Source organism: Pleurodeles waltl, chromosome 10 (genome assembly GCF_031143425.1).
Source record: "Pleurodeles waltl isolate 20211129_DDA chromosome 10, aPleWal1.hap1.20221129, whole genome shotgun sequence".
In the NCBI taxonomy this organism is placed as follows: Eukaryota; Metazoa; Chordata; class Amphibia; order Caudata; family Salamandridae; genus Pleurodeles; species Pleurodeles waltl.
The window spans coordinates 865,035,323-865,055,106 of NC_090449.1; the positions used below are offsets into that span (position 1 = coordinate 865,035,323).

At 43.2% G+C, this 19,784-nt stretch overlaps 1 protein-coding gene across 1 annotated transcript in view; it reads right to left on the reverse strand.

The window, feature by feature from the left end:
- Positions 1-19,784, reverse strand: part of ITGA8 (integrin subunit alpha 8) — a 550,523-nt gene that overhangs the window by 154,726 nt on the left and 376,013 nt on the right. The window contains exons 21-22 of the mRNA XM_069211593.1: positions 17,473-17,565; positions 16,326-16,405 (exon numbers count right to left, since the gene is read on the reverse strand). Of these exons, the coding sequence (XP_069067694.1) occupies positions 16,326-16,405; positions 17,473-17,565 (173 nt within the window). The remainder of the gene's footprint in view (positions 1-16,325; positions 16,406-17,472; positions 17,566-19,784) is intronic.

Genomic DNA, 19,784 nt, shown 5'->3' on the forward strand with positions numbered 1-19,784 from the left:
GGGGAACCCTTGGACTCTGTGCATGCTATTCCTTACTTTGAAATAGCACATACAGAGCCAACTTCCTACATGGGTGGTCTGCTGACACCAGAAGGCTACCATCCCTGTGATTTTTGCGATTCCCAGTCGGTAGCAAATTGCCACCCACCAGGAATCACAAAAGAAACTCAATGGAGTTTCTTACATTTGGAATTGCGATTTCCTAATTGTGATTAGCATAAAATCGCAATTAGGAAATCGCAATTCCAAATATTCGTACATGTGGCCCTATACACGTACGTAATGAATAAGACGGAATCTGGCAGCAGACTAATGGATTCTCAGTACTTCTGAAGAACAAGGTTTTTAATGCCCTAAAAACTGGATGTTTACATGGAAAAATATATATGAAAAATCATTTTATCATGAACCTGTCCGGTATTAGGTTAAGTTGGAAGGTGACAGCTTGAGAATCTACTAAATTCATATATTTTCAGAATTTAGGCATAGGCTCTTTGTGACTTAGGGCCAGATGCAGGAAACACTTTGCGACTCGCAAACGGCAACATTTGCCGTTTGCGACTCGCAAATGCGTGTTTCCAATGCAGAAATGCATTTTGCGAGTCGGGACCGACTCGCAAAATGCATTTCAGAATTGCAAATAGGAAGCGGTGTTCACTTCCTATTTGCGATTCGCAGTGGTATGCAATACCATTTGCAACCGCATATGCGGTCGCAAATGGTGTCGCAGTTACCATCCACTTGAAGTGGATGGTAACCCACTCGCAAATTGGAAGAGGTCCCCATGGGACCCCTTCCCCTTTGTGAATGGACCACAAATTATTTTTTCAGGGCAGGTAGTGGTCCAAGGGACCACTACCTGCCCTGAAAAAATACCGAAACTAAAGGTTTCGGATTTTTTTTTAAGTGCAGCTCGTTTTCCTTTAAGGAAAACGGGCTACACTTAAAAAAAAAAAAAAACTGCTTTATTTAAAAGCAGTCACGAACATGGAGGTCTGCTGACTACAGCAGGCCTCCATGTTTGCGAGTGCCCATAGTCGCTATGGGGCCGCAATTTGCGACCCACCTCATTAATATTAATGAGGTGGGTCTTTGCGACCCCATAGCGACTCGCAGACGGTGTCTGAGACACCGTTCTGCATACCAATTTGCGAGTTGCAAATTGCGAGTCGGAAGGACTCGCAATTTGCAACTCGCAAATTAGATTTTTCCTACATCTGGCCCTTTGTGGCAACATGGGAAAGTACATCAAAAACAGATCTCTGACCAGAGATCTAACTAACATTAGTACAGCGTAGAGTGACTCTGTGGTGTGAAGGGCCCAATGCAGCCCAATTCTGGCTGTCTTTTAGAAGCGAAACAAGAATTTACAATGGAATGGGCCTCGCGTTTGCTCAAGTTAGAGCTATTAGCATTGTAAACTCCTAACCGGACTTTTCTTGCCACATAAACTGAAAATGAAAAGTAATACAATTTTGCATAAGGAAGCCAATTTAAAGTGCCACGCCATAAGCGTGAAGGTGATTAATCAGAACAAAAAGACCGGTCTGGTTTTGCCTTTGCATAGTAATATAAAAAAATTAGCGTGTTAAACCTTGAATTTGCAAAGGAGCGCTAGGATAAACAATAGAATTAAACTGGTAGTCATGAAAAGTGGTCGATTACTGCTCGTCGAGATCACGCTGCCTACGAAATAAAGATAAAAAGTAGTCCAGAAACCATACGAAAAACATAGAGTCTTGTATGTTTTCAGTAGTTGGCCAGTGCGCGTGAGGACGGCTAACTACCGGACAAGGCATGCTGTATGCATGCCTTTCACTAATGAAATCAAGCTACTTTTAAAAGGCAAGCCCACAAACCAACTAAGTGATGGGTTTGATATGAGCGTGGTTAAAAGCCCACTAAGAAATTACAACAAGGACAGAGCGCTTGCGCGCTCGACCCTAAATAGGAGCAGGCTGACAATTTTCCTTGCTTATATTAGAGCACATGGCACCCTTGCTACATCACTGCTTCTTAATGAAAGGTGTGGATCAAAGCTGGCAGCCACACAACAGGAGCACAATCAGATTGTTAGTCAGTTTAAAATACAGTGTGTAGCAGGAGTCAGGTTAAGCATGGCCATAGTATGAAAACTGCTATTTCTCATACAACACATTTATGTGAAGTGAGCAGGAAAAATGAATATGTATAGAAAATGTAGCCATTTCTTTGATTGAAGATTGATTTCCAACTTTTGGTGCAACACTGAACTCTACCTGCCTGAAACTCAACCCATGAGAAGTAAACCACTACTTCATGACAACAACCTGGGGCATAGTTTTGAGGGTTTTAGGGGTGTTACACGCCCCTAATAAATGTACTCTCCGGTAAATAGTTGGGTACAGGTGCCTTCAGTCGGCTATGGTGAGGTGTCTGTCAGATTTCACCTGGAATTCTTGCATGCACAAACTGATAAAAGCACACACACTCACTCTTTCATCTCTGTTTTGACGTTCTTAAAAATGTTGGCTGTTTTACAAATTATTTTTTATTAAGTACCACTAACAAGCTGCACTACCCTCCCTTTACACTGCCCCTTAAGCCCTCCTCATGTTCTGCTTCTCATATAATGTATGTTAACATGATATGCCAGCGTGATTGTTGGGAAGTCTGAAGTTCACCCCACAATCTTACTGACCAAGCCATGCCCCTGCCCACAAGACCAAACTATTGCAGGTACAAGGCTTTCTCTCTGACATGAACCTACTGTCCCCAACAAGTAGACATGCAAAGCAAAATCCCTTTAAATCATCCTTGAAGAAGACCGTACAATGAGAGAAGAAACAACAAGAAAAACAATGATAGTAAGGTATCACCACTCCTTTCTGAAACCCCTTTCCTTTCAAAAGCATATTTCAGAATAGTAGTAAAATACCTAGGGGCATATTTACAATAAAGTGGTGCAGGGCAGCGCAGCAAGTAACCGTGCTGCGCTACCCTGCAATACAGAGAAAGGGCAGAAATGCACTGTATTTCCAAAATACAGTGCATTTCTGTCCTCTCCCCCTGCGCTGATGCCCATTTGGCTGCCAAGTCCCTACGCAGGCACCATCGCACCATGGTGCAAGGGTGCCTGAGTTGCATGCAGGATTGTTTGCATGCAGGAAAGAACACCTTCCTGCACAAAAACAATCCATGGAGGCGTTTTCCTCTTTCTATGAATGCTGCAGAATGTAACACACATAGAAAGAGGAAATAGAGATATTTTTCCTAGTAATGCCTCCCCTGGGGACGCGTACGATTTTGACGCATACCCAGGTTTACAGAACCTTGTAAATCTGGAAAAGCATCAAAACCCCTGGGGGTTGTGTGGAAAAACCGACCTCAACACCCATGGACCGCCCCTCTGACGCAGAGTAAAGCAACGCAGTGACTTGCGCTGTATTGCCTTACACCATATCTACGAGGCCATGAAAAGCATGCAAAGTGGCTTTGTGTGGCCTCGAACATATGGATCTGTACTCTGCACCGCCAGAGCGTCAAACAAAAGTGATGCTCCAGTGGCACTTGGGTCTTGTAAACATCCCCTTAGTCTTATCCTACTAGGATGGAAGCAGTGCTCTACTAAGCTCAATACAGTGTGAACAAGTTCAATCACCTCAAAGCTTAAACAAAGTACACTGGCTGCACTTTCGACTCATATCATCTTCAAGACCATGCATCCTTGCAGGCAGGTCGCTTCCTCCTCACCACTGCTCCGGTAAGTTCTGCCATTGTTTTGGGCTTGTTTGGGCTTGTTTGGGCTTGTCTGGGCTTCTTGGCTTCTCCTCTCCCAGAAGGCCCCGCCCCCCTCCCTCCTCCTCAGAGCTCATCCCGCTCCTGACTCCTGCTGCCCCCACCCCCTGCACTCCCATTGGAGGTTTCCCTCCCTCCTCCCAGCTGCCACTCCCTCCCACCTCCCCTCTTATGCCGGCCGCAGCGTGGACGCGCCGCTGGCGCACTGAAGGCGCGCCAAAGGCAAGCCCGTCTGAGCCCATCCGCGCCAAGACCGCACCCAGCGCCAGACCCCCTGGCCAACACGCCTCCCGTGCCACCAAACACCTTTACACTGCCAACGAACTCCACGCCCTTAATCCAGGACGCTCCTCCATCTGCTTCCAGTCCACACCGACGCGCACCAAAGGACCCTTCTCCTGCAAAGCCTGCAATTTCACCTGCAACCTAACCCCCAAACTGCAAATCAAAACAGACAACCGCCTAAGATGCATTCTACTTAACACCCGCTCCGTCCACAAACATGCAATTGAACTCTGGGACCTCCTGACCACATACTTGCCCGACGTCGCATTCCTCACCAAAACCTGGATGAATTCGGCCTCAGAACCAGACGTAGCCATAGCCATACCAGAAAACTACAAGATCACCAGAAGAGACCGAATCAACAGACCAGGAGGAGGAATCGCCATAGTCCACAAAAACACCATAAGAGTCTCCATCAACTCCCACGACACCATCAACTCCGCCGAGCACCTCCACTTCAAAATCCACATCAACGCCAGCAACACAATCAGAGGAACACTGGTCTACAGACCCCCCTGGACCCAGACTGCAGTTCTGTGATGACATCGCCGAAGCCATCAGCTCCCAAGCCCTCACCTCAACAGATACATCCTCCTTGGTGACCTAAACTTCCACCTAGAAAATAGCAACGATATCAACACCACCAACCTAATCGACAACCTCGCCAACTTCGGCCTCAAGCAACTCATCACTACACCCACCCACTCCGCAGACCACACACTCGACCCCATCTTCTCAGCCAGCAACCACGTCTCTTTCAGCCACACCATTGAACTCAGTTGGACAGACCACTTCTCCTACCATAAACCAGTCACTCACCACCACTGCACACAACCCTCCGACGCAACTGGAGCAAAATATCAACGGATCAACTGATCTCCACTCTCGCCCGGGCCCCACCCCCTGGGTCACCGGACCCCAACATAGCCACCACCAACCTGCATCGCTGGATAGAAGATTGCGCCAACACCCTCGCACCGCTCAAAAAAAGAAAAAAAAACACCTCCCACAGAATCAAGACCAGCTGGTTCACCCCAGAACTACAGGACTACTATGTCGCAGAACGGAAAAAACCTGGCACCTTGACCCTACCAACTCCAACCACATCGCTTTCAAGGATGCCCTACGCAAACATCACCAACTGATCCGCACCAACAAAAGGACCCACTTCAAAAAACGCATCAACGCCAACGCTCACAACAGTAAAGAGCTCTTTGGCATCGTCAATGAGCTCTCCACCCCCAGGACCAGCTCCAACGAACCCCTGCCATCACAGGAGTTCTGCAACTCACTGGCAATACACTTCTGTCGAAAGATAGAAGAAATCCACAATAGCTTCAAACCCCAGACCCACCAGCTGACTACAAACACCCAAGAAACCAACGCTCCAAGCAACACCCACCTCATCCACACCTGGACCCCCGTCAACATAGAGGACACCGCCACCACCATGGCCTCCATCCACTCCGGATCACCATCAAACCCCTGCCCACACCATATCTTCAATAAGGCAAACATCATCATCGCCCCCCACCTCTGCAAAACCATCAACAGCTCCTTCGAGTCAGCCACCTTCCCAGAAAGATGGAAGCACGCAGAAATCAAAGCCCTGCTAAAGAAACCAAAGGCAGACCCAGACGACCCCAAGAACTACCGGCCGATCTCCCTCCTCCCCTTCCCAGCCAAGGTCATCGAAAAAAATGTAAACAGCCAACTATCCCGGGTCCTGGGAAGACAGCAAGGTACTCAACACCTCCCAATAGGGATTCTGCAGAAATCACAACACTGAGACTGCACTCATTTCTGCCACAGACGACATTAGGACCATGCTCGACGAAGAAGAAACAGCAGCACTAATCCTCCTGGACCTCTCCGCAGCTTTCGACACGGTATGTCATCACACTCTCCGCACACGCCTACACAATGCTGGAATCCGTGACAAGGCAGTCGACTGGATCTCGTCATTTCTCTCAGGCAGAACCCAGAGAGTCCGCCTCCCACCGTTCCTTTCAGAAGCTTCCAGAATCATCTGTGGCGTTCCCCAAGGATCTTCGCTCAGCCCCACGCTCTTCAACGTTTACATGGCCCCCCTCGCCAACATCGCACAAACCCACCACATCAACATAGTTTCCTACGCAGACGACACTCAGCTCATCCTCTCCCTCACGAAAGACGCTACAACTGCAAAGAACAACCTCCACAACGGACTTCACGCCATCGCCAGCTGGATGGAATCAAGCCACCTCAAGTTAAACACAGACAAGACAGAAATTATCATCTTTGGCACCAACCCCTCAACTTGGAATGACTCCTGGTGGCCAACCACCCTAGGAACCGCACCCTCACCCACCACCCACGCACACAACCTAGGCTTCATTTTGGACTCCACACTCAGCATGACTCAGCAGGTCAATGCAATCTCCTCTTCCTGCTACAACACTCTCCGCATGCTCCGCAAAATCTTCAAGTGGATTCCCGTCGAAACCAGGAAAACTGTCACCCACGCCCTGGTCAGCAGCCGATTGGACTACGGAAACGTCCTATATGCAGGAATAACAACCAAACTCCTAACAAAACTGCAAAGAATCCAGAACGCATCCGCCCGCCTCATTCTGGACGTCCCACGCCGTGACCACATTTCCCCCCACCTCAGAGACCTTCACTGGCTACCAGTGTCAAAGAGGATCACCTTCAAACTCCTCATCCACGCACACAAGGCCCTCCACAACACAGGCCCAGCCTACCTTAACAACAGACTCACCCTCCACACCCCCACCCGAAATCTTCGCTCCGCCAGCCTCGCCCTCGCCTCCATCCCCCGCATCCGCCACACCACCGCCGGAGGAAGATCCTTCTCTCACCTAGCCGCCAAGACCTGTAACTCCCTACCGCTCCACCTTCGCCAGACCCAAGACCTCTTGACATTCAGGAAACGCCTCAAGACATGGCTCTACAACCAGTAGCTCCCCCCCAGCGCCTTGAGACCCTAACGGGTGATTGGTGCGCTCTATAAATCCTTGATTGATTGATTGATTGAAGACCAATTGACATCACCTAGATGGCCATCAGAAATGACAACCAAATGTACCTGACCAAGAAACCGATTACAAAAATGTGCAAGAGAAAAACAGAAGGCATGGCTTCCTTCTTCATTTTTGCACCAATAATCTGGAATATTATTTCCACTAACATCAGACTGGCTCCAAACCACCTGCAATTCAGGAAGAAACTGAAAACGCATCTGTTTCACGAGGCCTGCCCCATCACACAAGTATTACTTATCTGCCTCTTGTAATTAATTGCATTGTCGATTGGCTGCTGCTTTTGTTTAGTGCTCTGTTGCTTCCCAGCTAGGTTGTTGTTATAGAAATAAAATGCATACAAATGTTCATTCACACATACCAAGGATCAATAGTCTCCTCATTAATACTCAATGTGAACCCTGCCACCTTACTTGCTCTTCCAAATGCCCACCCCCTCCTCTTTAGACAGCAGAAAGCCTAGGCACACCATAAAGGAGATGTGAGAGAGCTCTAACAATCTACATCCATGTGGAAGATTCAAGATCCGAAATTCTTTACAAAATGGCTTATCTCTCTCAGTTCAGAATCCCCTTTGAAAATTAACAATGCCATTTTCTTCTAAATGGTTGGAAGGGAGTTGTTTACTAGTCACCATAGTTGCACTGTGAAAGTGTTGCGTTTAATTAGAATTAGAGAACAAAACATGTATGTGAGGCCGGAGAAACTCTGTCTCCTCTCAGTCACAGTAGCCCTGTGTGGATGTTTTTGTAAGTCATGGAAAGACGTTACACAACTGTAAAAGCACAGAATATATCCATGAAAGCACGATAAGGAGTGTAAGGGTAATCACTTTGCAGTAGCAACATCTAGGGTGAACTACTGACCATCACTAGGATATTATGTAGTTTGATACTCTAGTATGAATTTTTTTAATAGCCTTGCCCGAATCAGTACGATTTAATTACTGTGTTACATCCATTTTCATGTGAGTAAACTTATACAACAAGATGAGTGAAAACTATAAAAAGGTATGTAGCTGGATAGGAGGTAGTAGGCTGAGGTTTGATATATAGAATAAAACATTATCTGTGTTACTGGAGATCTTGATTGAAAGAGACTCAGTTAAATGATGGGCTTGTTTCAGATTGCCTTGATGCTAGATGTCTATCTGGGGCAGAGATCAAGGAATCTTGGACTCTACCTTCATAATTAGGTACATAACATAAGAAAGATGGGATAACACCAACCTCGAAAATTACGGATTCATTGTATTATTAGACATGGAGGGGAAAGCCTCCGCTAGCACCTTGTTAGAAAACGTGATCAAATGGGTCTCAGAAGAGGGCCTGCTCCCATTCTATCAAACTGGGATTCATGAGGGAGGATCAACAGTTGATAACATTGTGGACATCTCCCACGTAGGCCATTAAGCAGCCTGTCCATTTTCACTTGTTTTACCGACTACTCCACCACCTTTGACGGAGTGGTACGCAACAAACTCTGGCAGTAGTTTGAGAACTGGAACATCCCTAACAAACTGCTGGGAGCCATTATGTTGCTTTATATCAATACATGGATCTGAGTAAAAAAGCTCTCTGTGAGACAACCACTTCAAAAATAACAACAGATTGTGGGCTTAAACAAAGCTGTGTACTTGCCCCATTCTTTTTAACTTGTACACCGCAGACATGGGCTCAGCACTATTAGGTGCTAATGTAGCCACTTCAAGGATAGGCCATAAAAAAATTTTCCTCATGCAATATGCGGATGACCTTATCCCTTTAGATCACACCAAATGTGGCCTTCCGAAGGCATTAAATGCACTGAATACTTACAACGTCAAGAAAAAACTCATCGCCAATGCGTGTAAAACCAAAGTAGTGATCTTTGTGTGCTATGTGAAAAAAAGGACCCAGAAGTGATGGGTTGGGTCCCAAATGCTAGTGTGTTTCTGGAATTATAATTACCTGAGAGCATGTTGAGCAATATGGGAAAACTGAAAATACATCTGGAAAAGATTAAGAAAAATGGCCAGTTTCCTTGGACAAACTACAATACATGGGTTATAAGTGTGTCTTTCAACTACTCTCTCACTCGTGGAACACACTGATTAGACTGGAGTTTGACCTCACAATACAACAATTTGAATGCATGGCCGCACTTGTGAAACACTTTCCCTGATAATTTCAGCCCCTGAAAATACTATGAAGGCGGTTAAAAAAACAATTTTTACAACTGGGAATAATCCATGGCCCTAAACTTAGCAGTAATTGTACCATGGATTATTCCCATGCTAGTTTTCTATGGCTAGTTCCCTACAACTAGCCATAGAAAACTGGGTTCAAACTCAATCCCTTACTCTGGCATCAAAACCGCCATAAAAAAGCAACTGAAGCAGCTCTCAAGATTAATTGATATTAAGGCCTTAATGGAGTAGGCCACATATGCTACATTAAAAACATTTAACACAACCCAGACTAGACAACCGTACCTGAATCAAGCACTGGGTAAACACTATCCAAAACTAATACTTTGGGCCAGGCTAGTCCCCTCTAACTAACATTGTACGAAGTAGACTGTTCGACTATAAAAAAAGAGTCACTGGTACACTTGTTATGCTGCTGCCTGGCATTGCACAACGTCCACTGCAGGCTTTTGAGGTCATTTTTGTACTCTACGGTACATGCAATGTCATAGAGGCGCAAAACCTCCTATTCTCTCTGGAAACCACGTCACATCTGGCAAAACTTGGCAATTTCATCCACTTGGTGCGGACACTGTTAAAGGACAGGCTTCAGGAAACCACACTCTAATGGCTAGATACTGCCCCTCCGCCTTCAAGGGTGCACCTCATTGAGCAACAAGCAATGTACTCTCACACTTGTTTCACACTAATAGGGGGATCTAGTGCAGTGCCCATCCGGTAAACTGTGGCCCAGTTGTTTTCTTTTTGCACTTTTAAAATAGGCACCTAGCCGCTTTAATGAACAATTCTTAAATGGTTTTATGAACTGAATGCAGATTTACAGAGGAATTCATTTTGTTTTAATCTCTTTTCTTTTATTCGCTCTGCACATTTTAGATTGTCAATTGATATTTGTATTATAGTTTTAAGTGATCATACAATCAGGTCTACTTACTTATTTACATATGAAGGATGGAGAATTGATCCCTCTCTCCCTCCAAATCGACTGGGGCTGTGTTACAAATATGGTGCATTGTCCCACCCTGCGCCTCAGCGCACCTTTAACTGGACACACCATCCACAGAATGGGACAACCTATTACTTCAAACTCACACCTGCAGAGTGCCTGCACTGGGATCTGTGCATTAGAGAAAGGCTGGTCAGCCATGTGAAGCTGCTACGATGCCTGCCAGTGAAGTGGCAGACCAGCCCTCACATTTAAAGCCGCGGAGATCCCCTTACAGGCAGCTGCAGTGAGTGATTAAACCTAGATGCATGGGGATGCATGGGGATGCCTGGGGGTCCCTAGGACTCCTATGTGCCCCTCCCAAGAAGTGTCCTCTGTGGGCAAATGATTACTTTATTTGCATGAGCCATGCCCCATCCAAATGATGGCACACCCCCTTAGACTCATGCTAGCTCCAAGTGTCTGCTGGTATTATTCCTATTAATGTGGGGCCGCACAATTGCCTGTGGCATTTTCTGTAATGCTAGGGTGCTCTGGGGTTCCATTAAGTGGGTTCACTTGTTTATTGCGACCCCAGATCCTTTTGTATAATAGGCCCCTGAAATGCTTTCTTGACAGGCTAACTATAATGGTAAAAACCTTCTTTCCTGGCAGCAACCACTGTGCCAAAAGCTATTAATCGATATAACAAATATATTACTTCCAATCAAGGCTTTGAATGATTTACCCACTAGAATGACTACACGCATTTGCTACACAATAGAGTCGAAGTATGACAGACTCACCCAGAGGAAAGGAAATTTCCTGAAAGCAACATTCTTGAACAATTCACCCAAATATGCCCAGAATGGATTTGCATATTTTTACGAAGGGGGCCATTGATTCCAAAATGCAACAAATAGATATAGTAACTACCTTCATGTTACAGACATTGTAAATATTTGATGTGAGTAGTGATGTAGGCATTTACCCCAAAATAGAATCAGCAAAGCATCTGGGAAATCTTTGGTCATGTCTATCTAATTAAGACACACATTTTGACGCATTCTTATTTGAGATCAAAAAGTAGAAAGACAGACAAAAGCCAATACTTATAATTAGGAAGCAGCACAGAGTTCAGGAGTAGGTGGGATGTTTTTCCTAGTTTATGATAGCTGGCAACAAATAATTAATGCCAAATTGCTCACTGAATTTTTCATATATTCAGTGTTGAATGGATGTCTTAATACTGTAAGGGCAAGGGAGTTCATTTCACTACTAGTGTTTAGTATAGCCTTATAGCCTGTTGCCAAGGGCTACACAGATTGTTAAAGCCCCTGAAACTGAGTTAAAGGCCCAAGCAGCACGTGAGGGCCTATAATGAGAAAGAAGGCCTTTAACAACTGGTATAGCCCGAGGTAGAAGGGCGGTAAGGCTATTAGAACATCCCAACCACTCAAGGTAGAATGTTCTCAAAAAGAGAGAAACATAAAGAAAAACATTGGAATATTGGAGCATAAGACTTATAACAACCATTATTGGCCCTCAGCCACAGCACTGTCTTCATCGAAGCTCCCAACATTCCACGTTCTAATGCATACTACATGGCCAGAACAAATGTCTAGGACATGTAGAGACTATAGCACGATATATAAACAGAAACTGACTCAAGAGAACAATACACTAAAAATATGTATCCTTATAACTTCTTATTGCTTACATGCATCATTCATCACTGCACAACAACGAGAACTAATAATGCTGTGTACAGGTTTAGGCTAAATTAATTCTGCTTTTCTTCGGTGTAAGATGACAGAAAGGTTAAGCATGTTTTTTCTCAACGGTCTCCTTCCGCTTCTGTCTGTTTCCTCCCTTGACTCCCTCACATTTCCTGTTTATTTATCTTCTGTGGGGGTTTTTTGGACTTCCAAATCTTTTTTTCTTCTTAATATTTATAGAACAAAGCAGGACAATGTTGTTGATGCCCTTTCCATTGAACTGATAACAAACACAAAAATGTTTTTGGCAGAAATGAACAACTGACCCATTGCTGCTTTTAACAAGCAGTGGCAAAGCCAATAGCTAAGGCTTGTATTTTGAGTCCTAACTAAAATATTTTAAAAAGCCTCTTGCAGTGAAACAACCCCCCCCAAAAAATAGCACCTATGAGTTAAAGAATTTAATGTGTCATGATTCAGTGCTTTTGGTAAATAAGTTTAGATTTTGGATTTTAAGTTCATGGCTCATCCTTAATGTATTACATGCCCGTCACCTAAAGAACAAAAATCACCACTAGTTTTGGTAAATCCGTCTTTGAGTGGGGTGAAAAACTTAGATACGTTTTCTGGGTGGAATAGAAAAAAATGCCACGAGAAGTATTAACCTCATCCCCCACCAAGCAGTGTGACATTTAGTTTGCACTATTTTCGAAAGACTGCTTACAACAATATTTTTGCTTGTTTATTTCCAGAGCATCTTAGAAGGAAATGCTGCAGCTTTTACATTAAACAGTACAGGGTAAGTCTGCCAGTGCAGAACATTTGACTCTGCGGCCTATCCACTGATTCGCCAAGAGCTCCAGTTAGCAGTGACAGTAGTCCTGCCATATAGAGGGAGGTGCAATTTGCACACATTTTTCCTGCATTTTTCTACCATGCAAGGCACGGCACTAAACATAACTCCAGGCTCCCATTCCAGTCAACAGGAGAGCATAGACATTAACTATTACTTTGCTACTAACAGCCTATGGGATCGGAGCCCTTGGAGTATGGAGGGGCTGTTCAGCCTTCCCTAAAATATAACAGCTGGAACTTTGCAGGTACTTGGTATTTCCAGCCAAGAGAAGAGGGTCTTCTCCTCTCGCTTGTGAAAGAACACTTTCAAGCGTATTAGATAACTGCTATTGGTCAACTGTAAGTGCTGTTGTAAAGTAGCAAATATAGCATATGTTCTAGTGTTTCATCAAATTGTGATAAATCATTTTCCACATGTTATGTCTTCGGATCTCAAATCCGATAAGGGTATATATAGTGTTTTTGACATCTGAATGTGACCGCACCCTAAATGCTACTGAGGGGTTAAATTAAAATTCTTTACAAAATAGCTGCATCTGGCCTTCTGGTTCTGACTGCAGTGAGAGAAGGCAGTTTAATAGGGTTTGGGGATAACTATTCTCCTCTTAACCATAAATCCAGGCGCTTTTGTAACTGGGCTAGGGTGGCCTAGAGCTGCTATAAGTGGCTGATAGTTTGGTAGCTCTCAGTATATGTCTTATTGCCTGACACAGGCCAAGTCAGTCCAAGTGTACTAGGTGCTGCAGGGTGAGAGAAATACATTTTAGATAAGCACATGGGACTTTGTCTTTGTCCATGATAATAGAACAGGCCATTAATTTGAGATGCAGAAGCAAAAAGAAATGAGGACTAAATATCAAGCTTTTGGAATCACTTACAGTCTGCATACTTGTCAGAGCTTTTATGTGGGAGTTGGATAACTAGCACCAGGAGAAAGGGTAAGCTTGTAATAAAGAGCGAAGGAGAGCCAGAAGAACACAGAACCCTTTAATGCCAAAGTTGACATAGCTGTCAAAAATTACTTCTGAATGGCAGTATCAATGACACTGGTGAGATTGAAAAGTGTGAGGATGAAGGCTAGATGGTTGTAGCAGGCAGAGATCATAAAGATAAAGGCTCAAGTCAGTGCTTTCTTAATGTCGAAGTAATATAAAGATTGCAAGTGGTGTGGGAGATGGTCACTCTACTACAGACATCCTTTTTCATGGTTTAGGACGAAAGGGTTCACAGGTGTGTATGATGACAGAGGAGATAATCATATGGAAATACAAGAATTTGTCTTAGTGGAGGTAAATATGGAGAAGGAAATTTTGTATATAACAATTTGTCCCTGGTCTTACACCCTTTGCTATTTGTAAGGTGCAAGTCTCTATGTTTCAGAGGACTGGAATGATCCATCTTTGCGCACAAGGGACAGAAGGTGAAGATTTAGAAGGTACAAGTAGGGTGTATAGCTCTGTGCAGACCATTTTTAATGTATTAACTAATTTACCAAATGTGCTGGCTATTCTGGGAGGGAACAAAGTGATTGATAAATATGATCCCAGTTGGGAGCAAAAGAATCAAATAAGAAATTCCATTGTTAGATGAGGGTTCAGTGGATGGGAAGTGGAGAGGTTGATATGCCTGTGATATTTATATGGATAAGGGCGTGATTAGTGTGGGCAGTATCTGTCTGCAGAGAGTCTGGAAGCAGGACAAGACTGAGAGTTTTTCTGCAGACGTCCACTGATCTTTTAACATTTACCATTTTGCTTGCTTTTTGTGCTATTATAAATGCCTTTATTGTTTCTGCATAACTGGTATTCAGCTCAGGGAGCCCCCTTTTCTTCAGTCCGTTCTCACCCTGACAGCTAGTGTTGTGCTTTTATACGTTATTACAGTAGGGTACAGATTTTACTTTCTATTTACAAATGAGTAGTGATATTACAATTAGATTGTAATCAGAACATATTGTAAAGGCTGGTATAATGGTGCATCCTTATATTTGATTCAAATTAAGTACTTCATTTGGCAATATATATTGCTCATGAAGGCTGATCAGACAAATGCATTACTCTCTGACCATATTGCAAAAAGGGATATTTGACCCAGATAACACACTATGGAGTGATTTACAATTGGTGCCCCACTACAACTGGTCTGCTTCACATATGCTGGATGTGTATTTTCTCCCATAACTTAGCGTTACTGCTTAATTTGCATCAGTGGTTTCAGGTGGGGGCCCATAGCACTAATTTTTAGGGCTCAGTACTTATTTTGCTTCAGCAGACTTTGACCCAGAGCAAGAAAGTGAAAAACAAACAAAGGGGAAGCAAGGAGAAAGATGGAAAAACTGTGAAAAAGAGAGAAATCAGGAACCTCTAATAGTGAGATAAAGGGTTGCAGGTGTCTGATGTTGAACTTAAAATAGCATGAGGTAGAATCAAAACTACACGGCCTTGTTATTTGGCTCAACGACATTCAACAACACCTGCTGTGGGTTTTTAAACAAACCCTTGGGACCCAGCACTTATTCTTTTAAAGATTAAGCACTGCTCTGTAGCCATTTTGGCGCTTTTAGCAGGGGTCTCAAGAATAATACCACATCTTAGTAGGTCCTAGACAGATACAATGATGCTTGTTGCAGATGAGAATTGCAGAATATTGGATTAATTTTTACGATGTTAGGCAATCACTTCTGGAACTGTTTTGTACCAAACGTTGTTACAGCTCTGACGGTGACAGAAGTGAGAACTTATCGAATCAGCATGTACCCCATGATAATAAGCCCTGCCACTACCACAGCCCTCATTCTATATCCACTAGTGAAGATTTTTCCCTGTGGTGGGAGACCCTACCTCTCACTAATGACCTTGTGTAATGGGCAGTACCATAAAGCTGACACTAAATCTAGTTTCCCCCAAAAGGTATTATACAGTCATTATAAAATGGAGCCTCATTTGTTGGAAATAAAAATAAAAATCTTTTACTGTCTAAAATGTCAATATCGTCTAAACTTTGTTAAAAAACAGTGTAGATGTTCATCTGTCCTGTCTACCTGCAAATTCACCACTTGCTTTTAAAGAAAGCTTGGTCTGATTTTGAGGAGACTAGCTGACAACTCACTTCCACGTGTAATCTGAATATCTTCAGCATTCACTTGTGGTCACTAGATACGACCTGCTAGTAAATGCTATCCCTACATATCATATCACCCTGAAACAACCGCATCATGATAGGTAGCACTTCATTAAAAAACACTAAAATTAAATAAATTAAATAGCAGGGGTTATTCTGTTTAATTGACAATGGAAATCTTTGGAAAACATGCTATATGGGTGCGTAACAAAGGCCCTACAATCCCCAGTGGTGAGAGGGGGCCATGAGCTCCAAGGTCCCCCTCAGCACATTACTCTAGCCTGAGAGCTCTTGCGTGAGTCTGGAGGTCGGGCCCTCCCTGTACTATGCAGGAGGGGCTCAGGTTTTGTTACACCACTGATGTTATATTAGTGAAATGTATGATAAATTTTACATTTTCAAAGAGAAACACTAACCTTCTCATTTGCAGATCAAATTTGATGCTGAAATTTGAGTTTTCCAAATGCTGTACAGCAAAACGTAGTCCAACAGAAAGCTAAGAAGAGGTGAGAGAACATCAAGTCATTAATTTGCTAATAGGCAAAAAGACATTGTGAGCAAAAAATGGAAGAGTCTCCGATTTATGGCTAAAATTTTGGAGTCAGTTGTGAAAGGCTGACAACAGGAAAGGCTGCAACAGGAAATCTGCACAGGATAGTAAAGTACTGGGAGCAGTAGTAAATCAGGAGCAAATTACTTTTGTACCGTGAGTAACCTAGTGCTTTACTCTGACAATGAACTTGTTTTTCTCAAAAAGTTTGCTATTCTTTGCAAAATTGATATCCAAATTGTGCATTGTTTGTGGCTCAATTAAATGTGCATATAGTAAGAACAGTAAAGTCTTCAATCACAAACAAAAACAAAATTAAACAGTATATAAACTGTGTCTACAATACTGCATTAAAGTCTGAAATAAAACATTGACACGTAGTGCTGACCAAATTCAGTAATACAGTACAATACAAATCGACCAATATTTCAGTGTTCATGCAGACATTAAAAAACACACTATTTGATACATGATAACTGATACACTCTGTACAGGCAGATATTTCGTGTTAACGAAAACTACTAATTAAAAAAAAATGTGTCTGAATCATCACCCAATGATGAAAGAAAGAAGTGACATTACAAGCCATGGGTCAAACAATACACATTATGGCAGATTTAAGGCATGAAAATATTTCCTAACAGGTCTTGCACGTGGCAAATGAAAACCATGTTCTGAAGCTTTAAAAGTACCTTGCAGCCTGAATTTTACAATTAAAACTACATGTCCAACAATGCTATAAACTAATTCATGCAGCAAAAATGTGTTCTAAGCAAGCATGATGTATGCCTAATGGATGTACTTAAAAAATGCCTTCCATGTATTAAAACTATGTAATTAGTGGGAGTACATACGGTTCATAGCTGCATCTCATTAGACCGTTTCCCGTACAGAAAGAGACCTTGCTTTACTGTAGCTAGAAGGATATATGCTGTGAATCAGACCCCGCTCCATTAGCTGCCCTTAAAATTCAATTAGATAAAAATCAGCAAGTCCTTCTGGGCCTCTCTTACATTAGTTCCAGCCACCATGGGGTTTCCAAGGTCGCAAACCACCATCCGAGTTACGTTTTCCATCTTGTAGTCACAGCTCAATTTACGCAAAGCCTGCAACAAAAGAAAACTGACATGGGGTTCAAAGGTCATGGTAAACCACAGCCTGCTTGGGAGAAACGAGGCTTTCTTGACTGTAAACGTTCTTTTGATTTTAAACACGTGCGGGCGCGTGAGGGCACTGCATCGCTGAGGACTAGCTACGCACTGCACTCATGACCATCAACCACCGCATGCAGGCGGAAGGGGGTGCCAACCAGAAAGACAACCAGCCTGCTGTTGTTATTTTCTTTTAAGTATAACACTTAACCTGCGTAAATAGTATAAAAAGAATGTAGCAATGTCACTAGAAGTGGCAATAATAATAAAATGAAGGATAACGAAAAATAAATATGCACCTTCGTCCATTTCATTGTGCTCCAAATTATGGTTGATAAATCTCGTAAATTGTACCTATTGATAGAGTTTGACTGCTGGATAAAATACATAGCATCGTTAGTTGAAAACACCACAGACTATGAGCCTGAATCGCAAAGACAACCTTTGAGTAAGTTTCAGTGGCGGCTGGCATGTAGGCAGAGTGGGGCGCGAACAAATGTGGTGTTTGTGCGTGCATGCATGCAAGGTGAGTGGTGTGTGTAAATAAAAAGAAAAAAACACTTACCTTGCATGCTGCATGATGTCCAACGTCCCCCTCGCTCTGGTCTCCTCAGGCTACAGCAAATTCCCTTGAGCAATCCTGGTGCCGCTCTCATGCTGGTAACCGGCATGAGAGAGGCACCAAGATTGGAGGAAGCCGTCTCTCTCAGCACTCTCAAGAGCACTTCATCCCTGTGCTTTCTCTAACCCAGCTGTCTTAAGACAGCTGCTTTAGAAAAGTTTAAAATGCGCATGTCTGGTTGGCTGTTGCAAGACAGCCGGTCAAAAAGACATGCGTACTTTAAACTGTGCACAGCTCACAGCTGCCACTCAGCAGCAGTGGCCCCACCCTGTCCTGACACTCAATTCAGGACAGGAGGATGGAAAATAAAATGGTAGTAAAATTTATTTTATTACCATTTTATTTTTCATCCTTGAAGGCATTTTAGACAGAGGGGTAACACTCATCCATCCTAAAGGTGGAGCCGCTCCTGGTAAGTTTACACTTTGAGTAAGTTTACAACTTTTTGGTATTCACAAACTGCACTTTTGTAGTAACTTACACTTTATCAGTAAATCCAGCACTGAACTTGCCCATCCACTGGTACTGCAACACCCACCCAGAGAAAAAAATGGAGGTAAGGACTTATCACAAAAGTGTAAGTTACTACAAAGTTGGTGTAAGTTAGTACAAAAGTGCAGTTTGTGAATACCGAAAAGTAGTAAACATGCTAAAAAGTGTAAGTTACCTTAAAAGTGCACTTTATGAATCAGGCCCTATGCATTCATGACTTGGCTTTGTGTGTTTCAAAAAACACACCATGTGGGTTCTGGGCCTATAATTAGTCTTCACATATAGTATTAACCCACCAGATGTAAGAGCTAATCCGATCACATGTACCTATCCACCAGGCTCAATTATGCCCAGGTAGAAACACATTTTAATAAAGTTACATTTCTTAGCTGGGAGCACAGAGGAGTAATTGTGCCGATGAGAAAGATTTTAATATATCACAAGGGAACTCCTGCGACCGAAACTTTGATTTTTGCATATTCCGTGACACATAGTACTAGGTTATTGGAAAGCAGAAAATAGGTTAGTCATACTGGCATATTCAATTACTGCAAAACCTCAAAGTAATAATAAAGCACACTTGCTGAAGGTAAATTTGCTTCACAGGAGTACTTTAGAAAGACTCAATTGATGAGCACCGCCACAACCCCACTAATCTTAAATCAAATAAAGAGAAAAACGCAAACACGTATGAAAAAAGTGAACAGGGGAAATGTTAGGTTTGTTTTTTCCCATAAAAGAGAGAGGCTGGATAGTTTACTGTAATAGGTAGAACAAGTGTTGATGACGCAGAAATGAAGGTTTTACATTTATTAGTGCATAAACGTAGTGTAGCAATAATCAAGTGTGACTTTAATCGAACTAATAAAGATTGTACGGGGACAAATGTGCCCTCAGAGTAGTTTGCCGACATTTATAAGCGTGCTTTATATAACGTGAAGTATTAGAATTGCACGAATCTGACATAATCGTAAACGTGTGCTATGATTTGCTTGTTTGAAATGCTTTAGCTTAGCCTAACTTTAATGGAGGCTTCGGCCTAGTTGCCTGGTCTCACGGT